This window comes from Rutilus rutilus (assembly GCF_951802725.1).
Source record: "Rutilus rutilus genome assembly, chromosome: 15".
Taxonomy (NCBI): Eukaryota; Metazoa; Chordata; class Actinopteri; order Cypriniformes; family Leuciscidae; genus Rutilus; species Rutilus rutilus.
In genome coordinates, this window is record NC_140220.1 from 32,637,411 (window position 1) to 32,663,464 (window position 26,054).

Here is a 26,054-nt window from a genome sequence, read left to right on the forward strand (position 1 = left end):
AAATACATTTCTTACATACAGCTCCTTTAAGGTATAGCCTAGTGAGAACAGGGTGTTGGGGGAATCACTTTTTTCTTTTCGCAATTTTTGGCAAGTTCCTGCAATTTGGTTGATGGTTGATTGTGTAACATAGTGTAAATACTATGGAACTAACTAAACATTATTGTGTGTTTGCGCATCCCGACACAGCAACGTTGTCTTAACCAATGGCGTAAGCTTAGGGTGGAGCTACAGTCTCTGTTTCTCTAACCAATAGCTGATGAGGAAGAGTGTTCAGGAAACCTGTTTGAAAGCAATCATTATTTGTGAAGTTCTGTTAGTAGCAAAAGTAAGAAATTACACACTTCACATTTAAAAAAGAAACTTTCTAAATGTCAGTCACATTTGAAAGTTTAATACAATATTGTTGCAACAACTAATATTACAATTACTATAAAACTATGACTTAAAATTCTTAAGAGGAGACTTCTCTTTGGTTGTTCACATCTTTTTTCACCAGGCATTTGCTTTTTGTTAGCAACTAACTTGCTTGGTATGGGATTTTTGGGATTTTTCACCCAAAAATTTAAATTATCCCATAATTTACTCACCCTTAAGCCATCCTAGGTGTATATGACTTTCTTCTTTCAGCCGAACACAATCGGAGTTATATTAAATTCAGTAATATCCAGGCTTTTCCCTGCTTTATAATGGCGCTGAATTGTGCCCGAGTTTTTGAAGCTCCAAAAAGTGCATCCATCCATCATAACAGTAATCCATACGACCCCAGGGGGTTCATAAATGCCTTCTGGAGCGACGCAATGGGTTTTTGTATTAAGAAAAATATCCATATCTAAAACTTTATAAGCTATAATCACTGGCTTCCGTGAATGTCCGTGCTCACGATCACGAGAGAGTCAAGTTCCGGCGGAAGAGTGACCTCTGACCCGACGTATGATGTAGGACTTAGCTCCTCTTTTATTAAAATCCTCTGATATTTTTCTTTTAAATTTCTCATTTTTTAATTCTAATTCGTGACCTGTGTTTTGTTTTGCTCTATCCTCCGTGTTTCCGCGTTCTTCGGCTTACGCTACGCCTACGTCATGCGTCGGGTCAGAGGTCACCCTTCCACTGGAATTCCTCTCTCGTGAATGAATGCGCATACGCACGTTGACGGGAGCCAGTGATTATAGTTTATAAAGTTTTAAATATGTTAAAAGTAATAATATTTTCAAAAATATTTTCTTACAAAAACCCTTTGTGTTGCTCCGGAAGGCATTTATTAACCCACTGGAGTCGTATGGATTATTTTTATGATGGATGGATGTACTTTTCACCATCAAAAATTCGGGCACGATTCAATGGCATTACAAAGCTGGGAAGAGCCTGGATATTGTTTAATATAACTCTGATTGTGTTCTGCTGAAAGAAGAAAGTCATATACACCTAGGATGGCTTGAGGGTGAGCAAATTATGGGATAATTTTCATTTTTGGTTGAACTAGTCCTTTAAGAATGCTGTATTTCCTCCTATTGTAGTGATTTGAAGGACGGTAGGACTGTAAGGACATCTAGTGTACAGTACTGGTACTGCATGCCTTGAAATAGGAATTGGAATTATTATTATTTCAAAAGGGATTTGATGTTTTTGCTAAATTGTTGGGGAATTTGAATTTGGCTGTATGAGAGTGTAATCTTTTTTTTTTTGTGCAGTGTTTTTTATACATGTAAACTGTATCGTATATTGTGAAATTACTATCAGGCCACTGTATTATTCTTCCTTCTTATTCTGCATCATCACAAGCATTGAAATCTCTCTTCCTCATTTTCAGGATGACCTGGACCCCTTTCAGGATCTATTAGAAGAGCAGCAGTATTCAGGAGACGTGTCCCTCCCCAGCCCCAAACACAAATTTGCTCCCTGCAAGGAAAGCAAGAAGGAGCTCCTCACGTAAGCATAACATCTGCACTGGATAAGGACTATTCCCTGTTGTTTACGTGCGATGCTGTAGCATGATTTTTTTTAATATAACATTTAGTGTGCACTACCAATGGTTTTTAAAGAATTTTATACTTTTAATCAGCTAGGATGAAATAAATGTGTGAAAACTAAACTAAAGATTTCGATTTTAAATAAATGCTGAAAAACTTTCTCCACAAAAATATTCAGCAGCACAACTGTTTACAGCATTGATAATAATACAAAATGTTTCTTAAAGCACCAAATAAGCATATTAGAAGGATTTCTGAAGGATCATGTGACACACATTACATTACATTACATTTAAAAACATATTTAAAAACAAAACTTCACAATTTTACTGTATTTTTTATCAAATAAATGCAGCTTTGATGAGCATAAAAGGCTTCTTAAAAAATATATATATAAAAAAATCTTACAGACTCCAGACTTTTAAACTATAGTGTCTACAACCTAAAACAACTGGTGCCATCATGACTAATATACATGATATATATATACTATTCGCAGTCAGTGATGATAATTTATTCAAGATCAAGTTAGTAGTGTTCAACTGGTCATGTGACCTCAGCATTCATGTACAATAAAACTACTACTAAAAATTGAATTTTTTTTTTACATATTTTTATTTATTTGAATGTAAATCTTTTTGATGATAAATATGACCCTGAGTGCACGTTAGTAGCAGCTGTGCAAGTATACCATGTCTCATACCAAATCCTCTCTCAAGGCTATCAAGCTGCCAACTGGCTGACAAGGGCATGCGTGGTATGATGACATCTAACTCCCAGGATCTGAAGTAAGCCCTCACGCTCTCATGTTTACACGCCACCTCAGCTGACCTTCAAAAATGAGGTCTATCTGAGGTTCCACTAATCTTTTTCATGTTTTCATTGCTTGCAGGTGTCCTACTCCTGGCTGTGATGGCTCTGGGCATATCACAGGCAACTATGCCTCACATAGAAGGTGAAGACTCGCATATATGCACATTAAAAATTTATTTGACCACCAGTTGATTAAAAACAGTTTTTCTTGCTCTGAAGTCTGTCAGGTTGTCCCCGGGCAAAGAAGAGTGGTATTAAAATAATGCACAGTAAGGAGGACAAGGATGACCAGGAGCCAATCAGGTGCATTTTCTTTAAATTCCCTCATCTGTCCAAAGTAACGTGAAGTTGAATGTTACTTGCGGTAATTTACAGTTGTAAAGCAGTTGGAACTTCACTATGTGTGTCTGTGTGTGCATGGCTACTCGCTCTTGCTTGTGTGTGTGTGAACTCGTCCCTGCTGTGCCCAATGTCTGTAGGTGTCCTGTGCCAGGCTGTGATGGCCAGGGTCATGTGACTGGGAAGTATGCATCCCACCGCAGTGCATCCGGCTGCCCGCTGGCTGCCAAGCGTCAGAAAGACGGTTATGTGAACGGAGCGCCTTTCTCCTGGAAGTCTGGCAAGACAGACGGCATGACCTGCCCCACCCCAGGCTGCGATGGCTCTGGCCACGTCAGTGGCAGCTTCCTCACCCACCGGAGGTACACCAGTGTGGGACTGTTTCTCAACAAGGCCATCATATTGCAAGAAATCTTTTCCTTAATCAGTATTTTTGCATTGTTTTTCAATAAAAATATCTAAACTTCCTTAACTTCGTTAACTATTCAAATTGCTTTCGATAACTGAAATAAAGTAAAATATAAATATTAGATTAACTTAAAAAACATTAGAAATGTTGGTTTCGCAACTAACTAAAATAAATAAGATAAAGTTGAAGTGCTAAAATTAGTCAATTTAAAACTTAAATTTATTAAAACTTAATAGATTTTTTAACTAATAAAAAATAAAAATAAACATTTTAATTTGAAACCTTAAAAATAAAAGCTAATTAAAAATATTACTATAATAGTATATAAATAGTACTCAAATAACCATGGATATTAAGACAATTAATGTTTGTTTTTCTAATACCACATTGACATTCTTTTTTCTTATTTTTATTATAAATAATAAAAAAAGTTTTTTAAGTTTAAGGGATTTTGCATGTTTATGCTTAAAACAAGAACAAAAATTGCCAGTGGTTTAAGAAAAATGCTGTTCATTTAAGATATATTCACTAAAAACATATCAATTTCATATTATCATACAATAATTTGTATAAGTAAATTTATCTCGTTTTAAGGATGTTTAGATAAAGACAAGACAAAGATGTGGCAGTAAATGTATGTGAATCAGTTAATGGTTTTCTTAGCCTTGGAAAATAATGTAACATTTGTTCATCATAGTGTTTAATCTTTGTTTAACGTCTGTAGTCTGTCTGGCTGTCCTCGTGCCACATCTGCTATGAAGAAAGCTAGGATGACAGGGGTTGAAATGCTCACAATCAAGCAGAGAGCAAGTAAAGGTACATCGTTTTTCTTTTATTATATAATTAACAATGGAATTAAATTAATTTTACACGCCATCAGTGGCATTTTTCACAGTGAATGTCTCCATGTTCCCTTCCAGGCATAGAAAATGATGAAGAGATAAAACAACTGGATGAGGAAATCAAAGACCTGAACGAATCAAACAATCAAGTAGAGTCAGACATGATCAAATTAAGAACTCAAGTAAGAACATTTGCCATCTCTCAAAACGGGCATTGGCCATGTGTTCAGTCACAGAGATGCCTTTGTCTCTCTCTCTCTCTCTCTCTCTCTCTCTCTCTCTCTCTCTCTCTCTCTCTCCCGCCAGATCACCACCATGGAGACTAACCTGAAGTCCATCGAGGAGGAAAACAAGGTTATAGAGCAGCAGAATGACTCACTGTTGCATGAGCTCGCCAACCTCAGCCAGTCCCTCATCAACAGTCTCGCTAACATCCAGCTCCCTCATATGGTAAGAGCCAACGGACATGTGTCCTCAACTAGGGGTAAGAAACTATCAGTGATCAAGGGACTACAAAGTCAGGATTCAAATGTTTGATAATTATTCACAGGAAGGAAGTCCTGTGAATCTGAATAAATTCAAATGAGTTATTAAAGTTTGTTCATGTATGACCTACAATAAATGTTATATCTGCATAGAATAGTCTTTTAGATCATGCCTCTTGTTGAAAGCCAGGGCCTGAGTCTGCATTTCAGACGCTACCAGTAGGGATGAAATTCCGGTTTCTATTGTTTCTCCCATCTGCTTCTTTATGTCTGTTGTTGAGTTCCTCGCAGTTCCATATGCTTCTGTGCTGAGGTCACTCCCCTTTACTGACCATTGTAGAAAAACAACCTCCACTCCAGCGACTGCTTTTCAGTTGAGTAACAACATGGCCGCTGTGGATCAGGTGGTCCAGCATGATAGAGCCTTCATATACGCATTGAGACGGGGCGCGATTGGAAAAGCCTTGTTCAAATGTGGCAGCCATGTTAGTAAACAACTGAAACGTGTCTTCTTGAATATGGCTCCTGAATTCTCCACCCCCACTGTTGATGGATGCTATTTAGAGTGCGCACGAGGGGTCCTCAAGCTGCACAAACATCAGACGACTGTTGCCTATTCATGTGTCATGCCGCTTGCACCACTTGCACTGCAAAAAATAATGTTCTTCCCAAGCATTTTTGTCTTTTCTTGCACAAATATCTAAACTTTCTTAAATCAAGCTACATTTACTTGAGAAGCAAAATGACTTAATTGAAGTGATACCTTGCAAAATTAAGGTATTAAGGGACAGATTTACGAAACGGGGCAAGTTAGCGTGAGAGCGCAATTCCAAAAGAGTGCCGATGGGAGTGGAAAGTTCTGCGCATGATCTACTGATGACACGCAAATTAAAGACCTCAGACGCAACCTGATCATTTCCATAATGACCAACGCAATACCAAGAGCAGCCCAAATTAGCATCTGGTTTTTGGGCGGTAAATAATGGCTCAAATACCAGTAAATTGACTAGCGCAAACCTTATTAAATCACCTTGCATGATTCATTTAAATACTCTCCTCCCATAAATTTTGCATCTGAAAAGGAAATCCTATAAATGTATATGTAATAAGGTCATCCGCAAAAATAACCCTGTCCACGCCTTTTCAGCGCTCATTTTTTACTGCGTGTCTTTAGTAAATCCTGACAGTAGTTTTTACGCCAAAAGAGTAATAAAAAACAATCTCGTTTCCCCTTTGAATTAAAGGGTTCGTTCACCCAAAATAAAAATAAAAATTGTCATGAGTTACTCATGTCATTCCAAACCCGTAAGACTTCGAAACACAAATGATCTTTTAAATGAAATCTGAGAGATTTCTGTCCCTCCATTGACAGCTACACAACTACCACTTTGTCGCTTCTAAAAGTTCATAAAGAGATCGTAAAACTAAATCATATGAATTTTGTTAAAATTTTCTGAAAAGAGACATGCTAGGCTTTTAGGCTTTTTAGGCGATCCCGGCTTCAGCGTCATCACTACGACAAGGCTTTTGTTCACACAGCGCGCGTTCCGGGACTGAACACGGCAATGTTACTAGGTCCCCAACCCGGCATCGATGCCGGCATCAATCCCGAGTCGTGTTTGCGTTCACACAGAAGGCGTTCTGGCAGTTTCCCGGGATCATCGCGCTGTGTGAAAGCCACGGCTATAATAAACATTGATCAGCGAACATGAACAGAAGCTCAACCGTACGTGCATAACGCACTGGAACAAACCTCTTATAGAAGCTCAAGTGTGCTGCGTAACAGGAGAATGAACCTCGTTGGTTCTTGGAAGTCAAGCGAACATGCTTGAGCTTCTGTTTATCATAACTGATGTGTGCGTGGATGAACGTTTATATGTAAGAAAATTTGGACTTAACCGCTCAATTCATATGGTTACTTTTACGATCTCTTTATATAATTTTTAAAAGCATATAAGTGGTAGTTTCATGGACTTTCAGTGGACGGACAGAAATCTCTCAGATCTTCATTTGTGTTTTGACGATGCATGAAAGTCTCGCGTGTTTGGAACAACATATGGGTGAGTAAATGATGACAGACAATATTTATTTTTGGGTGAACTATGAACTAAGTTTGCTTTTCTCACCCCATTGGCAGACATTTGTCTTATTTTATGCTTAAATTCACTTCATTTAGATTTTTTTTTTTTTTTTGAAAACATTTAGCTTCTTAAGTAAATGTATTTTTAGATATTTGTGCTGGAAAACAAGACAAAAAAAAGCTGAGGAATAGCAAATGTTTTGCGGTGCGGTGTTCTGTACTTCCACATGTAAAGTCGAGTATGTCAGTTTTATTGAGACCACTGACCTCTGGCTTTCAGCCAGGCTAATAGTCTTTTCTCTACACCTCTCCCTTCTGTAGAAACCGATGCCACTGAAAGAGGCCCCTGTTAAAAATTACTGCTGTTTACAGATGCCCCACAGAGTAAGAGATTCATTTTCCATAGTCTAACTTTATCCTTCTCCTCACTATCATTTTCCTCCCCCTAGTCCTCCCCCTTTTGTAGCACACACTACGACGTGTATGCATCATGAAGGTCCATGCATATTACCAGAGTGTATCAGTGCCACACACACTTCAGGGTATAGCGATAAGAAAGCTGGGGTTGCAATATGAGCCATATTTATTTTTTGGTAGTAAACTCATGTAAAACACATTATTTTTATCAGGCACAGTGATGCTCATCGATATCTGTCTGCTACTCATGGCGATCTGTTTGATATCACTATTACTTACATACTCATGAGCATGAATCTCACACCAGTGCATGCATACATAATGTATGTGCATTAATTCTTTTGTTATCCATCAGATATATATTTCTTTAGAGACATTGCAGTAGTTCTACGTTTGATTTTGACCAACAAACAGTGACCGTTTTAATGTGACTGGTCAAGCCCTGCATTTCCAGAGATGTATTTTCTATAAAACCCTAGCTGATTTTTAGTTTTAAACGAGGAGTTGTGGGTTCATTCCTCCCTAAAATATCCTCTTTTCCCTTCCCTTTCTGTCTTAATTGTGTGTTTGATTGAACATTTTATGATTGATTTTGTCTTCAACCTCCAATGATCCCGATCTGTTCCGCAGGAGCCGATGAACGAGCAAAACTTTGACACTTATGTGAGCACTTTGACAGATATGTATACTCACCAGGACCAGTACCAGAGTCCGGAGAACAAGGCCCTTTTGGAGAACATAAAGCAAGCGGTTCAAGGCATCCAAGTGTAGCTTTGCGATTGGCTATCGGCCGAGTCATGGGGTCATGTGATAAGAGCGTTAAGAATCGATAAGAAACAAAAGAAACCCATTATGTAAAAAAGTATGGATAACTAGTATGATTTTTTTGCTGCTGTAATTTATTGTATTATTTGGCATTATTTATGATTCTGTTATGCTTTTGACAAAAAAAAAAAAAATACATAACTTATTTGTTGCCTTGCTTTAAGATGACGACTACCAATGGCAAATGTTTTGAGGAACATTCATGTTTTGTACATTTTTCATATGACCTGACATAATGTGATGTACTGTTTATAGCTGCTAATGTATGCACATTTTATAGTGTATATGTATTTATTAATTGTAAACAAAAACCATCCATTATTTTAAATCTAAAGAGGTGCAGAGGGGATACACTGAGGGAATGTAAGGGCAATCAGCTTCGATCTGAGCTTCTCTTTATGGAACTAATGGGAACTAATGTGCTGTGCAGGCTGTTCAATGGGTGTACAGTGGTACATTTTTGTGGTTCGATTTTGGGTACATTTTGTAACAATCTTGAGAAACGTCTTTTGGTTTCGGAATCATATTTATAGTGGTCAGTGTGGGCACTCTAATGCAGTATGTGTATTGTTTAATTTTTTGCTTCTTTTTTTTATTTATTTATTTTTATTCCCAAAATAGATGGAAAAATAGGGAAAAAAAAGAAGAAAAAAAACTTGTGAAAGCAAACATCATGACACGGAAACTCACTGGTGTAAATCCCAAGAAATATTTCATAACTTCTCAAATATTTTCAAAGTCTGCTCTCTAAATGTAACGCCCGGGCTGCTTGAGGCCAATAACTACAGAAAATTTCAAGGAGACAATCCAACATTAATTATTAATTTAATGAGCGTAAAATGTTAGTGGTAGTACGATAGAATATCAGCAATATATGACAACGAATCAATCATTTATTTAGATATGGGATGCAAAAGTTTGGGTATATGCAATTTCTTATTCTTACCATAGTAGAAAGCTGATGAATCTTTTTACTAAATGTAAAGTATTAAGTTTTATATAAATCTTTTAATACAGTCATGTTTTAGGGTTTAAACATGGGTGATCAAGTCCAAAAGGATGAATGCATTATGATTTAACATTTCTCATGTTCGATTTTGCACAGGGACACCTTTGTTTCCATGTTTTGGTGTTTTTATTTGTTTCAGGAGACCAAGGAGGTGCCCAGACGTTTGAATTGTGGGAAGTTTTTTGGTTTTGTTTCGTTTTTTCTTTGGAGAAAGTAAATCTGTGTGTGAATGTTAGTTTACCAGTGTGCTGGATATACAGGGTTAATGTCACCATCCATACGTCATTGTGTCATAGTAATGGAGCACTCGTCTTGTAGATTTTGTCCAAGCAATCATGTAGAGATTCATCTGGTCACCAGTGCACAACAAATACAACTATATCAGCAATGCAAACAATTAATGAACTCCAATCAGTTGTACACAGTATTAAGAGAGGTCAGCTTGCCTTCTGTGGTTACCTGCGATTCACTTTCATTGATTCTTCTTCTTCTTTTTTGTCTTTTTTTTTTACGTTCATGAGAAATCAGCGGCACTTTAAGCTCTACGAATCAAGGAAATTGAAGCAGGATGCTTTTCATTTTTGATAACTAAACTATGAGGCGACGTGGCACGTGTCTAGATAACAGTAGCGTGTGAGGGTCGTTTACTCGTTTACTGACACGACCGGTTCATATTACTCCGTCATATCTTAAGGACATGTACAGTTATAGTCTGGGAACCCCACGTTCGTCTTCATTTAGTCAAAGCCCATCGAAAGCATCAAGCAAAGCCAGAAATAGAGATGATTTTCAGTGGTGGATTTTAAAGTTATTTGTATTTATCGAGCATGAGTCAAAGCTGTCACAGTGATTTTTAGTGTGAAATGACTCTGGTTGATGCTGGAAAATCTATTATTTTCTATTAGTAAGACTAGCATTGTGTTTTCCGAGAGCTCATGCAAAAGGTGCTAGTCTTTCTTATTTATCATTCTGTAATATCCAGACATCTCCTCCCCCCAACAACAGCACATTTCTCTCTCCGAAAGCTTTGTGTATGCAGCTAATTTCCAAGATAGTAACGCTTTTAACACACTGATAGCAAAATACAATATCCTCTCATCCACTATCATAACTGATTTGACAGGAAAAGGGATTTTAAGCACAATTCCGCTGCTCATTTTCAGTTGGCACATATTGTACTATCTACTTCAAAAGGTTATCTCTGTGACTATTTAAATAGAAACTATCTATGGTGTCACATGCTTGAATGCAGAATACTTTTCTTATTAATAATTGTGAAATCATCAGGTTACAAGTTTCCATTTCAAATGGATTTTAATTAACCATTTTAAACCAGGATTTTTCTATTAAAAAATAAAGAAGCATAGCTTTCTTAATGTCTCTTGCTCTCTTCCTCTATCCAGCTCTTTAGCTATCTTTTTCTCTCTTATTTTAATTTTCAACCACATGGCATGATTTCTGTTGGTATGATACTTTTTTTGCTCTAAGTGTTTAAGATCACAAGTTGCAGTGATATTTCATTTTGAAATTGTGAACTTTGTACAATTTTTATCATGCTGGTGTTGACATCTCTTACTCAATAAAAATTGTGTTGCCACATTACATGTCCCTTTTATTCAACATAAGTTTGTAATGACTTTTTTGAATTATGTTATTTAAATCATTACTTAGTTTGCGTCAAGGAGCTCTATAATATATAGAGTAAACAATCCGTTAGCATTCATCTCGATCCCCCAAAAGTAGGCTTACTTATTACCATTGTGTAAATAAGCTATATCATTAATAGTCACCGTGCCAGAGCTTAAGCAAAACGTATTTCTAGCATAACTTTTATACCTTTTTTTATTTATAAATATTTATTTATACATAAATGACAACATTGTAATATTCGTTTTCAGTTACAGAGAGACCTATGAGAATGACCCATGCAGGAAATAAAAGGAATAACCCATACATCCCTAATTTGTTGTGTAATGGTAAATACTAGTGTGTCAAACGTGTTCAGTAACTTCCGATTTTTGTCATGACAAAAAAAGTCAGCAATTTCACTTCCATTTCTATGGCAGCTGCTGATGTATATAGAACTGCTGCCTCTAAAACAATCCTTAAACTCCTGGTTGGAGCATACACAGCACAAAGTGTGACTGCACAAGCAGTCTGAATACGCTTGACACAAGTAATTATATAAAACTAGCAGTTGGAAGAACCTGGAGGTGAATTACAACCATGTTGTATGGCAAGCCGTTTTAACATTTAATCCTTAAAACCTACTAGTCTCTATTTTCATGCCTAAAGAATAAGCACTAGTATCTAACAAATAGGCACTAGTACCTAAGCACTAGTAGCCTATCTAACAAATAGGCACTAGTACCTAAAGAATAAGCACTAGTAGCTAATGAATAAGTACTAGTAGGCTACTTAATGGAAAAGATACTAGTATCTAAAAAATAAGTACTAGTAGCATGAAAATAGATACTAGTAGGTTTTAAGGATTAATTAAATGTTAAAACGGCTTGCCATACTTGTTGCGGGTTTGAATATTAATTGGAGAACGTATCATAAGGCTAACATAAGGATTCATAAGGCTAACCTTATGTAGCCCCGCCCCTTTTCAGCGCTGTGCTCGTTGTCTTTTGACTTCCGGTCTGTATTTTCATAGCGTATTTATGAATGAAAGTCTCGTTTTAAAATCTTCCCGGTCTACTGACATTTGGTAAGACATCTGATTTAAACATCACAATCCTCATGATAACTTTCGGTAACTTTACTTTAAGTAAATCAACTTCAAAAGCTAATTACTCCTGGACAGCAATGCCATAGAAATAGATAGAGCGACCGCAAAAACGGAAGTTAAAAGACAATATTCTAAAGATGGCGGCGCCCTTGTTTCTCCTTGTTTCCCTTCCGCTAACCCCACTGGACCTCTAGGTTGAAAAATCGTCAATCCAAGTGAATGTGAGAAAATAATTATTTTCTGGTCCCGTTTGAATTTTGCCATGAATGTGAACATATGTTGTCTGTGAATTTTTTATATAATTTTTCGTGTGAAGAATGCTACAATTTAGCGGACCAGTTTGATACGGTTAGACTTTGTGTGAGAGCACTTTGTGGACTACAACTCTTCGCTGCTTTCGATTACATCAGACAGGAATCTGAAGAAAGAACAGGCCATTTTGTTTGAATGGTGACATTTGGGTACAAAACACACAGGCATCTCGATCTGTCTCCATAGATTATCGCAGCATTAGCACCGTGATTTGACAAGTGGAGGGAAAATGTGTTATGGGGTGACGTCACATAGGCGACATGTAGTCTTTCTCGTTATGTCTTTTCCACAACTGCTAGCCAAAGAATCATACAATATACTGTCAAACTCGTAACATGAAAAATTATATACAAAATTCACAGACAACATATGTTCACATTCATGGCACAATTCAAACGGGACCAGAAAATAATTATTTTCTCACATTCACTTGCATTGACGATTTTTCAACCTAGAGGTCCACTTGGGGTTTTACGGATGGGCGGGACTTACCAGCTCAAGCACCTTGTTAATATTCATGAGCTACGGCGAGTCCCAGCCAATGAGGTCATATTTATATCTGCAGAGAGCTATGATTCCATCCATCCCATTTCAATGGCAGCTGATGTATAGAACTGCTGACTCTAAAACAATCCTTGAAAACCTGGTTGGAACATACACAGCAGCACTTTGACTGCACACATGTCCACTATGAACCCATTTGCAATACCGTCGACAGCCGCCAGGGTGCGCAGGTTTCCAGCATGAGCCAGTCTGTCACATGACGCAAACTAAAGATGTCTGCGACGGAAGAGGACACGGAACTCAGAGATCTACTGATCCAAAACTTGGAAAACAGTGGTGTTTTGAATAAAATCAAGGTACTTTTTCTGTCTATTTCGAAACATGCTTAAAGTCTTTATGAGGCCGGAACAATCCCGGTCTCATACGGGACATATTTCGTTTTCTAAGCACAATGTTTGTTAGCAGCATAGCATAGGGATGCTAAAGTTGTTATGGGATCAAATGGACAACAGCCACTGTTTTGATAACATTGAGTTATGGCAGTGCGCCCTTGTTTAATTTCCCCTCATATCACTAAAGATGAGACCTACAGTGTCATTGTTTTTCTTGGCTGTTAAAGTTAATCATGATTCTTATGTAACCGGCAAGTCTGCTAAAGTCTCTTGATTTATCTTATTTGGCCAAGGTGAGGAAGTCATCTGAAATAAATAATCTTGTTTAACCTGTATTATAATTCCTTTACCCCGCTATGGATAAAACCACCTTTTTAGATCTTGTAATTATACCGTATTTGTACATGATAGTGTTTCTTTATTGACTCTGCAGCTACAGTAACATCTCTGCAGTTTGAGCTGTACTGATCCCGGGTCTGTTTGGTGCTGTACTTTTATATGTCTGACTAAAGGACATATGGACTGATGATAGGTCTCTCTGGTTTACAGGCTGAGCTGCGTGCAGCTGTTTTTCTTGCCTTGGAGGAGCAGGACAAAGTTGAGGTAATTATAAGTAGATTATCTTGCTGATTAAATGCTGTTTCATTCATTGAAAATTTTTTTTGCATGAGTGATCTGCAAGATTCAATGTGTCATTTAGATGTCAACTCTTTTAAATAGAATAAAACCCCTCTTGTGAATGAAAACCTGAAAAAGTCCCTCAACACGAAGGATGGTAAGTTTGGATTCCAAAAAGTTTTTCTTTTGATGAGATTACTTACAGGTGGAATACATACGTTATACAACTTATATATGAAGATAAAAGAGTAGCAAAACTCGAGAGCACGTCGTAGATGTGACTTTGAGAACTTGTACAATAAATATTCGTACTTGTACGTGAACATTTACTCTCACAGCTCCAATGTGAAAACCTGTAAAATAAAAATCTGAAGTTGAATGTTGAAATTTGCACTCGCAGACAACAGTCACAACCCTGTATTCTGAATTTGAAGCTGCAGACAAGTAGTCACAAATGTGTAAAATGCCATTCACAGAAATACAATGACAGACACGAACTTGTAATATATATTTGCATTTATTCTTACATTCACATTCGCAGAACAACCTTAATTAGGCACTTGCAACTTCTCAAATCTGTCACTGCAATTTCAAGTTTCGCGCCTTGACTTTTGCTACTCTTTTCACAATATATCAGGTGCAACACTAACTTGTGCACTTGAAACTCAGTGACGGCGAGAGAGAAAGGGGGGCGGGAGCGGGGGTGTTCAAAGGAGCTGTTTTATTGGTTGGCGCCTAGCCAATGAAATGGGACTTCTATTGTACGCGATGATGTCACGAAATCAGCGTCCTCTGGGACGCTCTGAAACGCTAAAATGGCTCAATGCATTAGACTGATATTAAAAGAAATAAATGATATTATCAATCTCAGTAAACACCATACTAATAATGCATATTACAGAAAAGCAATTGAGCACAGAATATGAATAAGATATAATAAGAATAAGTTAGTTTTGCACCTGATATATTGCGAAAAGAGTAGCAAAAGTCAAGGTGTGAAATTTGAAATTGCAGTGACAGATTTGAGAAGTTGCAAGTGCCTAATTGAGGTTGGTCTGCGAATGTGAATGTAAGAATAAATGCAAATATATATTACAAGTTTGTGTCTGTGAATGGCATTTTACACATTTGTGACTACTTGTCTTCAGCTTCAAATTCAGAATACAGGGTTGTAACTGTTGTCTGCGAGTGCAAATTTCAACATTCAACTTCAGATTTTAATTTTACAGGTTTTCACATTGGAGCTGTGAGTTTAAGTGTTCATGTAAAAGTATGAATATTAATTGTACAAGTTCTCAAATTCACATCTACGACATGCTCTTGAGTTTTGCTACTCTTTTACCTTCATACTTTTAGGATCTGAACAGGAAACACTCTGCATCATACACTTGCCGACTTTGTAAATCGTTAGAGAGAAAAATTGGGCATCAATCAAACTCTAAACGACTGAGGATCACACACTACTAGAGTTTTTCTCAACTCACGCAGAAACATGCACAGCACCTCATTGTTATGAGACGCATGACAAATGAAAACGATGTCAAACATGTTTGATATCCTCTAACTGGATGGAATCATAGTATGAAACTGAAAGAAAAGGAGTCTGGTGTGGAGTTTTTTAGACTTGCATATATATATATATATATTATAGACTTGCTATTATACACACATATATATATATATATATATATATATATATATATATACTACCATTCTAAAGTTTTAGATTGGTAAGATTTTTTTAAATGTTTTTAAATGTTAATGTTTCTGCTCACCAAGACTGCATTTATTTGATAAAAAAAAAAATTATTGTGAAATATTTTTACAATTTAAAATAACTGTTTTCTCTTTAAATATATTTTAAAATGTAATTTATTCCTGTATTGGCAAAGTTGACTTTTCAGCATCATTACTCCAGTCTCCAGTGTCACATGACCCTTCAGAAATCATTCTCATATGTTGATTTTATGCTCAAGAAACGTTTATTATTATCCTCGATGTTGAAAACAGTTGTGTAAAAAATAGTCAAAACTTTTGATGAATATAAAGTTCAAAAGAACAGCATTTATCTGAAATAGAAGTCTTTTGTAACATTATACACTACCGTTCAAAAGTTTTGAATCAGTAAGATTTCTATTTTGTTTTTAAAGAAATTAATACTTCTACAAGGATGCATTAAATTGATCAAAAGTGACAGTAAAGACATTTATAATGTCACAAAAGTTTTCTATTTCAGATGCTGTATTTTGGGTCAAATAAATGCAGCCTTGGTGGGCAGAAGAGACTTCTTTACAGTATATACTGTAAAGTCAGTGTCCAACAAATTTTTTTTCTACTTAAATGTATCTACTTATCTTATGGTGTTTGATTGCCAGACAATTAAAGGCCCGGGATGAACTGTGTTTATAAAATGATGAGAAAACAGAATAAATTCAGAAAAATAAGCAGAAAAATGAATAAATAATCTAGTGCTTGTCTAAACTGTAGGCAAGGCATTACACGATTTTAACCATATTTAACAATATCTTTTAACAATATTTAACATTATCTTTTATTTGCAAATTCTGCATTTTCAGCTTGTCTTACTCTTCTTGCAGGGCGCTTGGTAGCAGGTCTTATCACTGACTTCCTGCAAGTCTTCAATTTAGACTTCACTCTCGCTGTGTTTCAACCTGAAATCAGCACGGTACGTCAGTGTCACATAATACGCAGCACTGTCATATATACGCGGCAAGGTTTGAGTTGTCTTTCAGAAATTCATGCATGCATGTGTTATGATTGATTTGAATGTGATATACTGTATCCTCTGTGATCCCACATCTCTTTCATCTAAAACTAACGTACCCTATTATGTGTTGTTTAGCTGAATGGGCTCGACAGTCGTGAAACTCTGTCTAAAGAGCTTGGCATCTCCGAATCGGAGGTGAATAAAAACACCCCTCTCCTGCTAGAGTTGGTGAAGAGGGGTCGGCACAAGGACAAGACCTCCATTTTCACAGAGGTGATTTTTTGATGCTCTTCATTTCAGCCGGTCTGATCAATCCATGCCTTTCAGATTGAGTGACTCTCTCACTTTCCCTCCCGTCTTCTTTACTCAGGGAGATCGGGTGACTGAGAGAACTTTTCCCAAGGTACTTTACCACCGCTATCTGGTCCAGTCCATACGCTATCTCTCTCGATCTCTTTGTAACCTGTTTTTGCACCCACACGTACAGTAAGCACAGGTAGGGTTGATGCACTCGCAGGAGAAGACTCCAGTCTCAGACTAGTAATAGTGCTAACCCACTTATTTCACTTGTGGTTGGAGAAGCACATCTTGGGTTGATTCATATCACCGGTTTACCCCCACATCACAAACCCCAGGCGATTTATTCAGGTCACACAAGGGAAGCATGATGTAAATGAACATCTTTAGGTGGTGCTGCAAGAAAAGGTTTTCCTGTTAAGATACTTGTGCAAAACAAGCTTGTCCTACTTCTAGACTTTTTGTCTTGTTTTGCGGGCGCTTTACGTGCGTTTGTTTAATCATGCCACTTGCGCTGCGTGACTTCTGTCATGTCAGACGAGACTTCAGATACTATAGTCTCATGATTATACATTATGATATTGTGTCTTGTTTTTAGGTGCTCAATGTGATTACCCCAAACATGTGATTTATGCGAAAAATGTGTATGAAAATAACAAATATACAATTTTATATATTTATATATAAATTTGAAATAATGTTTAATAGATAATCTACATATTCTTTAGAGTGCAATCTGCAATGATTGTATTAATGTTTGTGGATGGTGTTTAGGAATTATTGCCACGTCAAATTGCTGATGCCCGCAAGAAATTTGACAGTCATGACAAGGTAAAAAAAAAATTTTTTATTACTTTATAATTAATACAATGTACCCTTATAGTATATAATTATTATTTATTTATAAAATAATAAGTATTCATTACTTTTTAGTTATTTTTATTATTCATTTGGTAATAAGAAAGCATTATAATTTATATAGTAATAATAATTATAATTATAATTTGGTAATTAATCACCATAGGATTAAATAAATAGTGATTTTATTTTTAATCTTTTGATTTGATTTTACAGAACAGAAGTGGGGAGATCAACAGAGATGCAGTTATTGGCATTTTCGCTGATCTTTTCCCACAATTCGGCAGGTTTGTTTCAGCATTGTGGACTCTGAATGCCACGAACTCTAGGAAATATCTGAACTTACTGGTACTGAAACCATCATTTATATAACGACTGAGAGTGTTGACATCTTCCCACATTGTTGGTTTGCTCTTCTGTAATCATGTCTGACTGAGGTTCTTGTCATTGTGGTCATGGCCTTTCTCATGACTTTGGAACAGAGTGTATTTCAGAACTCCGTTAAGGGTTTCCTGTTAGAACGGTGTCGTGTTAGCGGCCCCTAAGTTAATAACCAATGATCTTTGCAACGGAAGTGACTAACTTTAGCTGTACAATAACTTTATTCTAGAGCTGTTGTAAAGCCAAAACAATCTCTGTCACTTTAATTTCCTATTATCAAAAATGAAAGTTCATCATTTACTCGTGTAAATTTCTTTCTTCTGCTGAACACAAAAGAAGATATTTTGAAGAATGTCGTAACCGGACAGTTGATGCACCCCATTGACTTCCACAGTAGGAAAAAAAAATACTATGGAGGTCCATCTGCTGTCCGGTTACCGACATTCTTCAAAATATCTTCTTTTGTGTTCAACAGAAGAAAGAAATTCATACAGGTTTGAAACAACTTGAGGGTAAAATTTTTTAATTTTTAAGTGGACTATTCCTTTAATGTGAAGGCATTATAAAAGATCAATTGATAGTATTTTTTGTTCTGTAGTTTTAGCCTAGTGCATTTCTGTTGCGATTGCTATAAATTGCCACTTATTTCACTAATTTGATTCTTTTCACATTTGCATATAAAAAGAAACATGCTGGACAGTTACGTCACTGAGGAACTCCGAGCCAAAGGCAAGGACACAAACGATAGTAAGTTTTTATGATCGTGTTTATTTGTCCACCATTTTAGGGTTGCAAATTTTGTCAATCATTGTAATAGTTGCTAATGGAGTTTTGTCTTCCACTTCTTTCTGTTTTCTCTAACTTTACATAGCTATAGACTTTCAGGACTTCCTAGGAATGTACAAATGCTTCTTCATACAATGTCGAAGTGTGGTAAGCAACCTTAAATGCATTCTTTTTTTGTGATGTCTGTTGTGTACCAATATAATGAGGTCAGTAATGTCCTTTATAGGTTACCAGTGACAGTAGCGATGCACTTCACTCCTCAAGTAAAACTGCTGAAGACAGAATCACTTCATCTTCTGCCAGCAAGGTAAACTGACTTCCTGTCCTTCTGTGTTTGTTTTCCTGTCTCTGCTTATCTTTCTCTCACACACTTTCTTCTCACCTTCTGACTAGGTTATAATCTCTGATCTTTGTTGAATATTAAATACGAGTTGCTTTTTGTCGCGTCTGATATCGCTTTTGGTAGGCTGCTGTCCCCGCAATGTGTTATCAAACATTTCTGTTTTATAGCATGCACAATTTTCATCTCTTTTTCATTTTCATTTCATCCAGCCCATTAAGCTTAACCCTAAAACATCATTTGTTTTATGAATAGAAGATGCGTGTAGTGATAGGTAGCAGTGTTTCCTGTGTGTGATTCATCAGCATATTTTATATCGTTCATCTAGATGGTGGGTGATGGACAATAGTAATTTCATGCAGTGATTGTATTTTGACTCACAAAGGGGAAAGGGGTTTTACCACAGCGCAGGCAAGCACTTGTGACCTGCACAGAATGTAGTCTCACACAACAAGGTGATTGTTTCAAATTAAGATTTATACACACATATGCCCTCGCTAGATTTATTTATTTTTATTCTTTTTGGACCATAATCAAAAAATATATATCTGCGTATACAGTGCCGGGGAAGCATTTATTTGATCAAAAATACAGTAAAAAAAAACAGTAATAGTGTGAAATATTATTACAATTTAAAATAATGGTTTTCTATTTTAATATACTTTAAAATATCATTTATTTCTGTGATGCAAAGCTGAATTTTCATCAGCCATCACTCCAGTCTTCAGTGTCACGTGATCCTTCTCTTCCGAAATCATGCTAATATGCTGATTTATTATCAATGTTGGGAACAGTTGTGCGGCTTAATATTTTTTTGGAAGCTGTGATGCTTTTTTCAGGATTCATTGATAAATAAAAAGTTAAAAAGAACAGCATTTATTTAAAATATAAATCTTTTCTAACAAAATAAATCGTTACTATCACTTTTTTCCTTGCTAAAAAATAAATAAATAAAAATAAAGTACAGACCCCAAACTTTTGAGCAGTAGTGTATATTCTTACAAAAGATATTTTAAATAATCGCTTTTCTTTTTTAACTTTAAATTCATCAAAGAATCCTGAAAAAAGTATCAGAGGTTATAAAAAAAAAATATATATATATATTAAGCAGCACAACTGTTTCCAACATTAATAATAATTCAGCATATTAGAATGATTTCTGAAGGATCATGTGACATTGAAGACTGGAGTGATGGCTGATGAAAATTCAGCTTTGCATCACAGAAATAAATTATGTTTTAAAGTATATTAAAATAGAAAAAAATATATCTGTATTTTTGATTGAATAAATGCAGGCTTGATGTGCATAAGAGACTTCTTTCAAAAACATTATTTTTTTAATTTTTTTTCCCAAAATTTTGACAGGTACTGTGTGTCTGTATAGGTTTTTTTTGTTTTGTTTTTATAATTCAAATTGTGTTTATTTTGGCCCTAAATGAAAGAAAATGAAAACAAATACAAAAAAGCCTTTTGTTAGAAATGAATTACTTCTTCCCAAATTTCATGTCAGTGGAAGTTCTGTGAATAGATATAGGTCTTGTGTGATCAACTTTTGCCTGCATTTGTTTGTTGCTGTGCAGTCATCTGTGCATGTTCAGTTTTCTGTGCATTTGTAATTCTGTAGCAGGTCATCCTGTTTTTTTTGTTTTGTTTTTTAACTCGTCTCCTTCCACATCTGTGTATGATTTAGTGAGGCTAGCATGTCATTGTTGTATAAGGGAAGCTGACGGTTGTATTCTGGTGCTCAGATACCCAGGTATAAAGGATTTGTTAAACACAGTTCAGCGCAGGAAGAAAATGCTGGCCCAAAGGTAAAGCACACGCGCGTCAACTCCGATACCAGGAGCTTTTTGATCAGCTCAACCATGTGGCTTTCTTTAGGTCACATAAATGATTCATAAATGGATGGTGTCTGCACACATTTAGCTGTTACTTGGTAGAAGTAACCAGGTAGATTTGTGCCTCTTTCCATTATTGTTATCACATGTTCAAGTGAAATTCACGTCCCAAGACACAATTACTGCTTAGTAGTCAAGATGGAGATGCAGAAAGCGCTTATAATGTGTAATGGTGCTAAACGTATAGCCCATGGTTGAATTGAAACCATCTTAGCACTTGATATAGTAAACTGGCTATTGCAGAGCAGATTTAAGCTCATGCACAATAAAAACAAGATCAGTCTTTAAAAAAAAAAACTTAAGGGCAAAGGTACTGACCAGGCTTCTGCTAGTCACCCAGTACTAGTGTGAAAATATTTTAACACTTACTAACACAGATTATTTACCAGATTATCTGCATGTGTCGTCGACTCGTCTAATCACTTACTTTTGGATAATGTACACTAATTCTGAAACATTTCATCTCAAGTAAAAACCCTCTTTTGAAGTTGTCCTATACAAACTAATTGATCAATTTGTGAGTGGGTTGAATGACGCTGCATTTTTTTCAGCATAAGTTGAAGGTTAGCATTGATGTGGGCCAGTTTCAGAATGGGCATTTTGACAACCCACAATTCTTGTAACTTAAGTCAAATATTCTTTCATTTTAATCTTTTAATCTTCTATTAACAGGAAGTTCCAGGCAATTTTACTTGAGAATGTCATGTTTTAAAACTACGCGGGTGAATGGGGACTTTTTCTTCTTTGATTTATTTTTTTTATTTTTTTGCTCATAATACACCACTTGTAAAAATAACACTCAAATTAATTATGGGATACCGTTGGTTCCAAACCTGTAGTTACTTTACATGAGCATAGCAGATGATGCTCATCGTTCATGTTGATCAGATGAAATCTGTAGCTTGTGGCTTTTTGATGAAGTTATTATTACAGTATGTTGATTATATTGCGTCTTTGCCATAGGCTGGAGAAAGAAGACCTGGTGAAACACTGGGGTCTCAGAAGAACAGAGGGTCTGTTCAAGTGTTTGAAGGGTCGGAGGAGGAGTTAGGGAATGGGAAAAACCTTCCCACCCCACTGAGGAGAGCAATGGAATTTGGACTGGAGGATGATGATGAGGAAGGAGACTCATTCTTCGATGATCCTCTTCCTAAACCTCAGAAGACCTATGGCTGGTAAGGATACCTTCACTAGGAGAAATCAACAATCATGGCTTCTCATGTAGACCATTCACACTGACAAAGTATCAAGAAGTCATTCATTCAACTGTTGGCATTGACTGCAACTTAAAATAAAATGAAGACATAAATTGTTTAATTCAGAAATGTCAATGTAAATGTAAATATATAAATCTCTGTTCAAATTGACAAATAATAAACAAACTGTTTATTTAAGTCATAGTTAAAATGTTAGTTAAATGTAACAATAAAATAAATGTAAAAGAGAAATATTCCCAAGTTCCCAAGTGTAAAATGTCCAGTTATTTTGTTCAGATGGCAGAAAGAAAAGCATTTGGCAAAGGCATAAAGAAGAGCAATTTGTAAATACTATATATAAAATTTAAATTAATATGTTTATATGTTTATTGTTACATACAACTGCATTTAAAAAAAAACATTAATTAAATTAACCGTTTCAAATACATATTTAATTGTCAGTTTGAAAACTGATTTATTTTTTTATTTTTTATTTAACAAATACATTAATTACCCTACTAATCCTCTACATGTTGGAAACTTCATTTGCAAATCCAATTGTGCTTTATGTCAGAAGTGGCACGAGCACTTGAAGTACGTCAGAAATAGAGCGGGGCATCAGTTAACTGTTGGGAATTTGTCGTGTCGCATTGAATCTAGTGTAGACCGCATCACTTATTATAATGGATCTGTTTGCTTTTGTCTGCTATAGCCACTCGCGTTCAGTGTAAGACATTTGAATACTGCGTGTAGGTAGAAATGCCTACTAGCAACCAACAGTACAGCATCCTCAAGCCATTTAATCCTGGTTTGAGTGTCATTGTGGGAGCAGGTTTCCACTCAGAGCTTTGAACAAGGACTGTTTCAGTGCCCACATGTTCTACTTTGACTGAAAAAGCAAATAAAATTGAAATGATCTAAACCACTGACACCTTTGATTGTAATTTCAGAAACATTCATCTGGGTTCTTTTTGTTTTTGAAGCACATAACTGTAGTTCATGTTTTACTGCTTAAATATGATGGGGCCCTCACCCATCAGTTACAATTATAAACAAAGACCTCAAATAACTGCTCGCAGATAAGATACAGAGAACTGTTTTTGTTTTTCTGACCTGTATCTTCTCCTTTTCACTCTTGCCTCTTAATCCTGACCGTGAAAACAGTGGTTTATCTTCGGCAGATAAGCCTTATTCGGGACAGAGACATTCTGAAAAAAGCTATAGTCAAAAAGAGTAAGTACTTCCTGTTTTCTGAGTGTATTTGCATTTTTACTATGATTTTGACTGACACGTAACGGGTAGATCTTGGAGCTTTGTTGTATGTTGCACCTTTTCCCTCTTTTGCTTTTTGTTCCTGTCGCTCTTTCTCTCGCCCTCTTTCTGTAACCGTGTCTGTGTTTTCCCCCTCCTGAGAAGTCAGCCCTGGCAGAGGGAAGGAAGCCTGTCAGGGCGATCCTTATCCCAAATGAGGAGGGGCACTAGCCTCAATGAGTGAGTGTGCATGGTGTGATCACACTGCCATTCAAGCCCACTGCATCCATCTTAACCCATGGGTGCAAAATCAGGCTGTTTACCCCCACTGGGGTTGTGTGTCTGTTAAGTTTGATCTTAAAGCAGCAGAATACAGTTTTAGAGAGCTAAATAAGCTTACACACAGAGTAACAATTGCATTCAATAACTGAACCGCCAGCTCTAAAATATGTTTTACTAATTAATGTCTCGTTTATTAAATAACATCATGTTAACTGTGATAAGACTTTCCAATATTATAAAATTGCCACCTTTTGATTTCTTTTTGAAGTGTTGTTTGCGGCTATCACAATTTTGTGATATAGTTCATACCACAACGCCATTACCCGATACTGTCAAAAAGAAACTCCAATAACTGGTACCAAACTTAATGGCGTCATAATTGTTTTTTTAAAAACCTTTTATCCTTTTCGTTTCTTTCCTTGTCTGCATTTGTTCTGCATGTTTCCTATGTATCTCTCTCTCTTAATATCCCTGACCTTGTTCTTCTGGCTGTCATGTGTATGTGTATGTGTGGATGAACATACAATGTTGCTCTGTCTGGCCTCAGCCTGTCTGCTATAGGCAGTGATAAAGAGGGAGATGGAGAGGACATGCTCTCTGACTGTGATAACAGGCCGAGACCTGACTTTAAACCCAGGTGAGCTGGGATAATTCCTGTCTGTCTCCTGCCATATAACTTCCCTCTTCGTCCACTTCTCATATGGATGTCAGCTCGCTTTTACAAAGTGCATGCAGTCTCATCCTGTCTGTTTTTTTCAGGAGAGAGGGCTCGGGCAGCAGTTTAGGAAAAGCTTTCACCACAGACGCGCAGCTAAAGAGCGTGGGAGGATCCATCTCTGCCGAGAGCAGCCAAAAAGATCATTCATCTGACAAGAATGGTAGCAAGCCAGTGATGAAATCGATCACGATTCCTTCTCCTTCTAAATATGATTATTTTAAAAGTGCAAACGAAGTTGTGCTCTGCAGCAACATCCACCGTGCATATAAATACTGTGGCAATATGCTTTATTTTACATCTTAAAAAAAAACAATATGAAAAGAAAGGATGAAAAGTTCAGTCTTGAACTAAATATGTAAAGGGAATGAACGTATTTGCACAGAAATTAGGTCAGTCTGAACCGTTTCCATTACACAAAATGAAAGCTGCAGAGCTGCTTCTGATTGTTAAACCCACCATTTCTATTTGTGGGCGGAGCTGACATATTTTAGAATGCCATTTAATCTTTACACAGAATTTACCCCGTCCAAAATTCATGAATCATCTGAGTCAGAAACTCTCTGAATTGACATTGAATCAACTCACAAAAAGTGCATAAAGATTCCCCTGACTGAAACTATTTTGACAGTAATATCTTTTCTCTTTGATTGTTGTCTTAGGTACATCTAGTTCTAAAGATAAGGGCATCAAAGACTTTCCCACACCGAATGAGAAAACCAGATCCCTTTTGCAGGGTAGGAAATATCATTATATCTCTTTTTCAATGACTTAAACATCAAACAACACCGTCTAAATGTCACATCTCGTTTCTTTTTGAAAAACCGTGCTTTGCAGATGAAGATCTTGACTATGACGATGACTTCAACAGGTAAAGACTGTGCCCGTGAGGTGTTTTACTGGTCACATGTTATTTTGCTCCGTGTTCTGATCTCTCTCGTTTCTCTTCAGTCATCGTTCTGAAAACTCTAAGAGTGAAGTGAGCATCGATGAGGAAATAGAGGAGGTCTCGATAGAGGGGCCTGACATCAGTGATAAGGTATCGTTGTCTCCGTCCTCAATATTTGTGTTGACACTGCATCTTAAACCTTGTTTCAAAAGGATTTTAAATGACTATGGATCTTGATTGTTTTTGAGGTAAACTATTCCATTAATAAAGAATGTCATTTAATTATGGTCACACTTCACAATTCTGGACAAATGTTAACAGTGGCCTTATTGATAAGCGTGCATTGTGTAAAAGGCAAGAAGTGAGAGTGGGATGTTTTGTAAATGGAAAAGACGGGTGGTTAAAGAGGCCCAATGAGGAAGTGACTTTGGAACAGTTTGACCTTGACTGTGATTGAGCATCTTATTGATTTGGTTTCTCTCACTTTTTTTTTCTTGTAGCTTGACGAAACCACTCAGGATGTGAGCGTTTCACAGATAAGTTTGGGTGCAGACTACATGGAAGATGTTGCTTGACATCTAACTAATCAGTTCCTTATTTTGTACTTTATGTATTTATGTATTTAGTTGACAATAAATGATTAATTACCGTCTGACTGTTGCCTCTTCCTGTTTTTTTTTTTTT

The 26,054-nt window shown here is 36.4% G+C and overlaps 2 protein-coding genes across 14 annotated transcripts in view; both read left to right on the top strand.

Annotated features, from left to right (window-relative positions):
• The window catches only part of myt1la (myelin transcription factor 1-like, a), a 57,672-nt gene extending 49,372 nt beyond the window's left edge, over positions 1-8,300 (top strand). For 6 of the 8 annotated variants that reach the window (XM_084431635.1, XM_084431636.1, XM_084431638.1 and 3 more), the window contains 10 exons: positions 1,811-1,929; positions 2,690-2,758; positions 2,863-2,925; positions 3,003-3,086; positions 3,263-3,484; positions 4,256-4,347; positions 4,452-4,555; positions 4,680-4,823; positions 7,260-7,322; positions 7,986-8,300. In XM_084431635.1, coding sequence (XP_084287761.1) covers positions 1,811-1,929; positions 2,690-2,758; positions 2,863-2,925; positions 3,003-3,086; positions 3,263-3,484; positions 4,256-4,347; positions 4,452-4,555; positions 4,680-4,823; positions 7,260-7,322; positions 7,986-8,126 — 1,101 coding nt within the window. In that variant the 3' untranslated portion in view covers positions 8,127-8,300. The remainder of the gene's footprint in view (positions 1-1,810; positions 1,930-2,689; positions 2,759-2,862; positions 2,926-3,002; positions 3,087-3,262; positions 3,485-4,255; positions 4,348-4,451; positions 4,556-4,679; positions 4,824-7,259; positions 7,323-7,985) is intronic. The other 2 variants (XM_084431637.1, XM_084431639.1) reach the window with 1 other exon arrangement.
• A 4,653-nt stretch (positions 8,301-12,953) lies between these two features.
• Positions 12,954-26,025, top strand: cep43 (centrosomal protein 43). Of its 6 annotated transcripts, XM_084431820.1 has the most exons (21): positions 12,954-13,095; positions 13,681-13,734; positions 13,852-13,906; positions 16,347-16,435; positions 16,613-16,750; positions 16,848-16,880; positions 17,549-17,605; positions 17,849-17,919; positions 18,699-18,760; positions 18,885-18,946; positions 19,026-19,106; positions 20,888-20,950; positions 22,001-22,212; positions 23,398-23,466; positions 23,650-23,724; positions 24,314-24,403; positions 24,526-24,644; positions 25,144-25,218; positions 25,319-25,352; positions 25,433-25,520; positions 25,871-26,025. In XM_084431820.1, exons 1-21 carry the CDS (start codon positions 13,012-13,014, stop codon positions 25,943-25,945), a joined length of 1,686 nt encoding a protein of 561 aa, XP_084287946.1. In that variant the 5' UTR covers positions 12,954-13,011; the 3' UTR covers positions 25,946-26,025. The 6 variants fall into 6 exon arrangements, with proteins under 6 accessions (XP_084287946.1, XP_084287948.1, XP_084287947.1 ...); XM_084431822.1 differs by lacking the exon at positions 23,650-23,724; XM_084431821.1 differs by lacking the exon at positions 20,888-20,950.
• The last annotated feature ends 29 nt before the right edge of the window (positions 26,026-26,054 follow it).

What these genes read in the sequence shown, in the direction of transcription:
- cep43 (XM_084431820.1), top strand. Translation starts at nt 13,012, where the DNA reads ATGTCTGCGACGGAAGAGGACACGGAACTCAGAGATCTACTGATCCAA. An exon ending in CTGAGAGAACTTTTCCCAAG is followed by an intron (nt 16,881 to 17,548) that starts GTACTTTACCAC and finishes GATGGTGTTTAG; the next exon opens with GAATTATTGCCACGTCAAAT. An exon ending in TCATACAATGTCGAAGTGTG is followed by an intron (nt 18,947 to 19,025) that starts GTAAGCAACCTT and finishes TGTCCTTTATAG; the next exon opens with GTTACCAGTGACAGTAGCGA.